Source organism: Sorghum bicolor, chromosome 10 (assembly GCF_000003195.3).
Source record: "Sorghum bicolor cultivar BTx623 chromosome 10, Sorghum_bicolor_NCBIv3, whole genome shotgun sequence".
NCBI classification, from domain to species: Eukaryota; Viridiplantae; Streptophyta; class Magnoliopsida; order Poales; family Poaceae; genus Sorghum; species Sorghum bicolor.
Genome location: NC_012879.2, coordinates 12287851 through 12295659, shown reverse-complemented (window position 1 = coordinate 12295659; position 7809 = coordinate 12287851). Strand labels below are relative to the sequence as shown.

General features: G+C 43.2%; 1 protein-coding gene across 1 annotated transcript; it reads right to left on the bottom strand.

Annotated features, from left to right (window-relative positions):
• On the bottom strand, window positions 1588-5082 carry LOC8076388 (H/ACA ribonucleoprotein complex subunit 2-like protein). Its single transcript, XM_002436809.2, has 4 exons — window positions 4843-5082; window positions 4686-4755; window positions 2987-3092; window positions 1588-2009 (listed from the first exon to the last, which is right to left on the bottom strand). Exons 1-4 carry the CDS (start codon window positions 4955-4957, stop codon window positions 1848-1850), a joined length of 453 nt encoding a protein of 150 aa, XP_002436854.1. The 5' UTR covers window positions 4958-5082; the 3' UTR covers window positions 1588-1847.

Sequence of the window (7809 nt, the reverse complement as noted above, 5' to 3'; positions counted from 1 at the left end):
ATGCAAGCCCCTTCGTCATGGCCATGGAAGAAGAAGAGCCGGTGGAGGAAGCCGAAGGCGCGACGAAGACGGCGCCATAACACACACACAGGTGGTGGTGTGTAGTGGTGGAGCTAGAAATTTTACATAGGGGGGCTGACCAAAAAGATTGAACTTATAAACAAAACCCGGGCTCGTATTTTATTAAAGGCGATATTTTTCAGTGATATGCAATATCTGAACAGGAAGACATCTGAGATGATTTCTTAAACCGTCTTTCTAGTATTATCTAGAGTATATATATATATGACAACAATTTATTATATTAATCCTCTTAAAATAAATAAAAATTATAAATTTATACTAGTATACAAAAATGTTGTGACATTTTAGGGGTGCTGGCTGGCCAGCCAGCTAGCCTCTCCCCTCCCCGGCGTGCCTCCGCCACCGGCGGTGGGTGAGAAGGTCACGCCATCCTCCGGTGGACGCTCAAGTGAGCCAGGCCTTAGGCCTTGTTTAGTTCGCAAATTTTTTGTTTTTGGATACTGTAGCATTTCGTTTTTATTTGACAAACATTGTCCAATCACGGAGTAACTAGGCTCAAAAGATTCATCTCACAAATTACAAGTAAGCTGTGCAGTTAGTTTTTATTTTCGTCTATATTTAATGCTCCATGCATGCGACCAAAGATTCGATGTGACGGGGAATCTTGAAAATTTTTGCGAACTAAACAAGGCGGAGGAGACCTTATTTTCTATTTTGTGGGAGCTAGGAGAGAGCATCAATTTTGCACCACAATAGTCAAGCCAACGAGTGAGCTTAGGACACCAAACACAGGAGTTGCAGCCTAAGAGTGCAGCTAAGCTGTTGGGCCACCTTATCAAACACGCCCGCACTCCGCTCTTCAGCCCTCTGCACCACTACTTTTACTCCTGTTTTTCGTCCAAATCAGACTATCACCACATCGTCTTAGTCCCATTGAGTCGGTTTTCTCCCTCTGAATCAAATATAGTGTGATTTTTATTAAATATAAATAACTCCCTCTGAATCAATAAAGACTCTCGAAAATGCTGCTTTTGCCCATTTTGACGCAATATCACCGCAAGCTACCAAAGGCGAGAAGGGGACCATGCACCGTCCTCCACCGTTTGCCGTGGGGATTTTACACGGTCCGGACCGGACCGTGCCGAGACGCAATCGCCAATCGCCTGGCCCTGCATCAGCCATCAGACAGATCGTCAGAATCCAGACCGGCCGAGCTCGTGCAGCGGCTTGCGGCTTGCTCCATCCTCGACGCCACAGCTCTGGACTGGACCCTCAGAGCCACAGCCCTGCGCTGCCCTGCTGCCGTCGTCCTTGCATTGAGCAGCGAACGCCACAAGGCCTGCAGATGAGAGCGGCAAGGCAATGGCAAGCACGGGCCACAGGGCCAGGGCAGGCGTCGACAAGTCCCAATCATACACGCTGCCAGTTCTTCCTTCTGGGCTGCCCCTGCACAGTGAACACACACCACCGTCCAGCAGTGGGATCCGTGTGGCCGGACACAGGCATACAGCTCGGTGACGTTTTGTCCTGTTGCAGTGTGCATTGTACTGCAAAGGTTGCAGATTTGCAGTGGAATATCGCACTAATAAAACAACAAAGGTAAACAGATGCTGCAAGCTTGCTAAGAGCTGGCAATTTCCAACAGAATGTTTCACTAATCAATTTCATAGCCAAAAAAAAAACTCGATTACGTAGATCGGTTTGTTTGTCCAGTACGGCGAGTGATAATCTAGCTGAGGGGTCACAGTGGCATTGTACAGACAGGGCCATGTTCGTGATGATGAAAAACATGGGCTCGGCGCTTCTGTTCGCCCCGTGGGTGCTTAGAACATCGCCGACGTGACCTCAGCGACTTCAGACATGACCTGGTCGTAGTCCGTCTTGAGTTTCTCCATGACCTCGCCCTCGAGCTCCCCCTTGGCTGGCTTCGTCAGCACCAGCACGCAACAGGTAGGCCTTTTGGTGGTGCCAGCAGTTGCAAGATCCTGACGCCAACAGGAGGGAAATAGCATCAGTATATGTACGACCGGCATTTTGCTTTTTGCTGATCAGAACTACAGAATGAAATGGCAACATTACACCAACAATTGATATACCTCTAGTAAATGCAACATTAGACCATTATACTTGCTATACATACTGTTTAGTTTTGCTCTCTTGTTTTTTAGTGAATCTAGTACAATAAGTTGATACATCACATATAATACAGCTTCTAAAAAATAAAAGCTTCACTACGATATGCCAATTTCTCAGGTGGTCATTTCGCAGAAACATACACTCGCCATCTGAGCTTTGGGTATCAGGTAAACATGTACTACTCCTCAAGGTCAAGGAAAATAAAAGCTACACCACCCTGAAAACGTTGTCTAAGACATGGATAAATAATTTCCAAGTATTCTTCACCGAAACAGTTCCAGCCAGTAAAAAATTTGACATGCAAAAAAAAAAACTGCTAGAAACAGCATGGGTAAATAATTGGATTAGAGAGGTCGAACAAAATACCTATATTCAAAATTAAACAGTAATGAGATGCACAATAAAGAATCATTCCAAACCAACAAAATAAGTGACCATCATCAGTGAGAAAATTCGATGCTACGGACATCAGATGAAAGGATGCCCTTTCATGTAGTAGTTGATTTCAACACAAAGTCTCCACTCTGATTGTTACCACATTTTGTATCAATCAAATGGCAAGTGCGACAATTCATGGAAACCATAATAAGTTCAATGAAATCATTAGATTCTATGATGATTGATGCCATTAGTTCATGATCCTGTAAAACTATGATCCTTTGGAGAAAAATCTTTATGAAATAAAAGGACAGGTATCAGCAAGGTGGACAATACTGTGATTGCTACAAGCTGGCAGGGTGCATCATAACAACCTATTTTTTCATGCTCAAAACAAACACAAGAATCTAAAGATGAAAATTGCAGCTTCAGTGCAGCATATGCATACCTCTTTTGAAGGAACATATACATAAGGAATATTGGCTTCTTCACAGAGTATCGGAACATGAGTTATTACATCGATTGGAGAAATGTTGCCAGCAATCACACACAGTCTACAAGGACCAAAGCAAAACACAGGAGTTAATGAAAATGTCAAAAATCAAGTAGCATAAATTTTTGAGAGTAGGAATTTGAGCAAACAATGTGTCAACGCACACCAGTAATTTGCTTATAAATGCATTCAAGGCAGAGTGGTAAACTGTTCCCTTCTGGAAGAGTTAAGTTGATGAAGCTTAGAATTGGAAGGTAAAGGAACTAAGTCCTAGTAAATCTAACATTAGGCAGGTAACACAGCTACAGCACAGATTGGGCTAACTACTTAGTGAACTCGCCGACAAGGGAAACAGCTTCCCTGATTAACTATACAGTACAATTGAAGAGATACTATGCCTTGGATACTAACAAACTAGTATTTGTAGTAACTGATACAGGAAATTCTTTTGCACAGAAGAGGATAATTTACAAAGTTGACAACATACTTTAAGATAACAATTATTTCAGAAAACCTGTGTATTTGGTTAGATTTAACAAGAGAAATCTTAGGTAATTCCCAAAGTAGATTTAGCCCAGGTAAATGTGCTGGTTGCTATCAATTTCTCTTCTTTTCTTTTTTTTCTACGCATCAACTACAGAGCATACAAGTATCCTGGGCATGGACAGACCCAGTGGAATATAGGTTGGGCCAGAACATTGACAATGGGCCTACTTCCCTGTGTTAAAAGAACGGGTCTACTTGGCACAGAATCAGTCCGGCTGTACTGTCTAATCACTACTAGGGGGGTTGATACTGGTTACTAATTTTCAAAACCCTGTTGGGCACTTGGGCTGATTTGAAACTGAGATGCCATATGGACCCAATGACTGTGTGGGTTCACACGGCAGACGGCACTTTAACAGATTCTAGCCAAAACTACTGAGAACAGTGGAATGCTGGTTTTAACTCGTAGAAACTAATACCACTCCCAGACTCCAGAGTCCAGACCAAAGTTGAGTGAGTAGGAGACAGAACACAGAAGCCTTTCATAGGTTCCTATACCAGCCCAAATCTGTGGGGATAATGTCTCCACAATTCCTACTCGAAAACTGTGTTGTCCTGTACTCCACCTAAATTTATTGAAAAACAAAATTTAACTAAGTCACAACAAATACTGATTGCAGGGCATCTGTCACCTCTCATTTATGCCAATGGATCTTCTAACTGTTGGATTATCTTAACAGTAGAATGGATCGCTCAACCAACAAACAAACATGTTAACTAGCATAAGCTGACCTCACTAGGAGTCTGCACAAGACTTCAGAAGACTGACAGGTAGGCCTAACACAAAGAAACATCATAGTTGAATGCTTGTGGAAAGTCCCATTTGACTGTCAATTCTAGTAGGAAGGTTTTAGAAATTCCATACTGTTTAATGTTTCGCAGTTGGAAGCTACTATAAATCACAGTGGAAAATCGAGATTGGAGTTTCTAAATGTTGCAGTTAAAATACAGTTCGTTTCTTAGAGTCAAATTTGGTTATTAATTTTTAACATAAACAAAAGGGAGGAGCGATGCTGGCTTCCATTTCATACTATGATGATGTACCATCAGCCTGAAAATGTATGAACAAGCAATGCAGGAACAGAGTAGAGCGGTAAAAATTACGAACCCCTTGTTTCCCCGCCGAATACTCTTAACGACCTCCTTGACTCCTCGCTTCAAGCATTTGGCCTCAGAGGCTGCAAAAAAATTTGAAATAATCGCATATAAACATGGGGAAATCACCATAAAATCAACGGCGAATGGGGTATAGCAATCCTCCAGACCTCGGCGGACGAGCTTGAGGGTTCGCTTGCAGAGCTTCTTGCCGGCGAGCGGCTTCGCGATGGGTGCCAGGGCCACCGGCGCCCTCTTTTGCTCGGCCTCTGTGTCGCTACCCATCGCACGACTGCAGTTTCGTCCTCCTCGCTGCCGCCGCCGCCGTCGACCTGTGAGCTCGTGCGCTTTGATAGGAACGGCGGCTAGGGTTTTGGGGCAGGGTTTATGCGCCGCTGCCTGTCGCTGGTTTGTGGGGTCGGTGGTCGATAAGTCGCCTTGTCATAGAGGCAGTTTGGGCCGTTGACAGAGCGTGTTTCTCACCTCCTGCCCGTGGCTCCTTTATTTTTTAGGCCTCGTTCAGTTATGAAATTTTTTTTGCATTTTGATATGGTAGCACTTTCGTTTATTTTAACAATTATTAGGCCTTGTTTAGTTCATCTAAAAAACCAAAAAAAATTCAAGATTCTCCATCACATTAAATATAGATGAAAACAAAAACTAATTATATAGTTTGCCTGTAAATCGTGAGACGAATCTTTTAAGTCTAGTTACTCCATAATTGAAAAATGTTTATCAAATTAAAACAAAAGTGTTACAGTGTCAAAATCTAAAAACTTTTTAGATCTAAACAGGGCATTATTATCCAATTATAGATGAACTAGGTTTAAAATATTTGTCTCGTAAAATATTCGTCTCGTAAATTACAGATAAACTGTACAATTAGTTTTTGTTTTCGTCTATATTTAGTGCTCCATGCATATGTCACAAGATTTGATGTGACAGTGAATCTTGAAAAGTTTTTGAATTTTGGGGTGAACTAAACATAGCCTGAGTTAAAAAATGTGAGGTCCATTAACTTAGACCTTGTTTAGTTCCGAAAACTTTTTGGTTTTTGGTACAGTAGCACTTTCGTTTCTATTTGACAATTATTGTCCAATCATGGACTAAGTAGGCTCAAAAGATTCATCTCATGATTTACAGGCAAACTGTGTAATTAGTTTTTATTTTCGTCTATATTTACTGCTCCATGCATGTGCCGCAAGATTCGATATGACAGAAAATCTTGAAAACTTTTTGGTTTTTGGGTGAACTAAATAAGGCTTTATACCAAATTTTAATTAGATCCATCAACTCTAAAAGTTGATTTTCATCCTAAACTTTCCAAGCGGTTCACAATAAATCCATTTTATTTGACCTTTAGATTAAAATGAGTTATATTAGGTCTTAAATCTATGTGGCATGTGGAGACAGCAACCAAATATAGACATAAATTTTGCAAAGCTCATGCTTATCCACCAACCTCGTTATCCTCCTTTCCACTCCCTCAACTTAATATTTGGTAGTGTTCACCACTACCATTGCTTCAGTGTTCACCACTACCATTGCTAGTCACCGAGCTCCTGCTATCACCATTGTTCCTTGCCTTGCACTTCACCTCTTCCTAGAAATGAGTTGTATTGGGTTTGTCTTTGTTGTCTCTACCTTTGCACTCGTTGGACAAACATAAACTATGTCAGAGCTTCAAGCCTGTCATATTGTAGCTGCCATGGTGAGCTTTAAGCTTGTGTGTGCCATTGTTTTCATTAGTGTAGGCCATCACTGCTTCAATGAGTGTGCGATTGTGTCCTCCATAGTCCCCTCATCCCCGAGTGCACACATTTGGGGGCAAGTTTATGCTGAACCCAACATTTTTGTCGTCATCTTCTACCTTTTGCTTGCCATCGGTCGCTAGCCTCCACTAGACAAATTAAAAACCACCCTCTAGTGAGCGGGTGAGTGGTAAAGCTCGTGGTTCAATGCATTTTGTAGCCAATGAGTGCTTCCTTGGCCGAATCAACCCTTTCCCCGGGCTTCTGTTGATTTAGGGAAGAAAGAAGAGCAAGGAGATGACTTGTGAGATATGCATGTTGCCATGTCTCTATAGTGTGCCTGCAGCTGCTGTATGCCTCGCATCACCATGCCTTCATTGTGCTCCAATATCCCTGCGCTTGTGACGCTTGCCAGTGCTTGCTCTTACCACCTTGCGTGTTCAGAGAATGGATGAAGTGCAAGTGCATTCGCTCCCATTGTGGGTTTTGGATAATTAATGATAATCATAGCCTATTTGATGGAGTTAAATTAAGAACCTTCGGTAACCTGCAGCTCCTACGGACTAAAGACGTTTCAACCCAAGTTTACAACTCTGTTCTTTCTTTTTGGGTAATAGGAAACGCCGCACTATCAAGAGAGACATGAAACTAGTTGGCAAAGTGGGGATAAAAGTGCTCTCGTTGCTGGTCCTTTTCTTAGCGAGTTAGCCGACCGGAAGTTCCGGTCATTCAGACCGTAAGTTCCGACAACCCCAGGGTCACCTGCTCGCATTTTAGCTTTCACTTCCGGTGGCTAACCGGAAGTCCCGGTACGGACCCGAAGTTCCGGTCCAGGACCGGAAGTCCGCGCTGTAAGTTTTCTGCGGAGCGTCTCGCGTTTCGTTTTTCACTTCCGGTTCTCGTCCGGAAGTTCCGGTACTTCTTCGGAAGTTGGCAACTGTTTCTCTAACCTAACCTCGCTTGCCGTTGCTCACTTCCTGTCAGTGATCGGAAGTCCCGGTGTGCCTGTCCTGGCACTTTCCGTTAGTCGTGAGTGAACCGGAAGTTCCGGTACCTGTTACCGGAAGTTCCGGTACCACCCTTTATATATATCCTTACCTCCTTTCTAACTGTTACACACACTAGAACAACTCTCTTTCTGAGCCTTCCAACATGTCTGAGCTGTGACTCACCTACTCTCTCTCCCCCTGTGTCTCCGAACCTCAATCCAGATTGTTTGAGCTAGGGAAGTGAGATTAGAGAGTGGGAGCTTCGATCTACGACTTGAGCACTTGGTTTCCCCTTCTTGCAGGCTGGGTTTGTGATTATTACTCTTGGGTTCTCGGAACCCTAGCCGGCTAGGCGTTCTTCGTGGTTGCCCGTGTTGATTTACTTATGAGGGCACCC

Coding starts and splice junctions, on each gene's coding strand:
- LOC8076388 (XM_002436809.2), bottom strand. CDS start 4,957: ATGGGTAGCGACACAGAGGCCGAGCAAAAGAGGGCGCCGGTGGCCCTG. Junction 4,756..4,842: donor CCTCAAGCTCGTCCGCCGAG/GTCTGGAGGATT, acceptor ATTTTTTTGCAG/CCTCTGAGGCCAAATGCTTG. Junction 3,093..4,685: donor ATTCGGCGGGGAAACAAGGG/GTTCGTAATTTT, acceptor TGGTCCTTGTAG/ACTGTGTGTGATTGCTGGCA.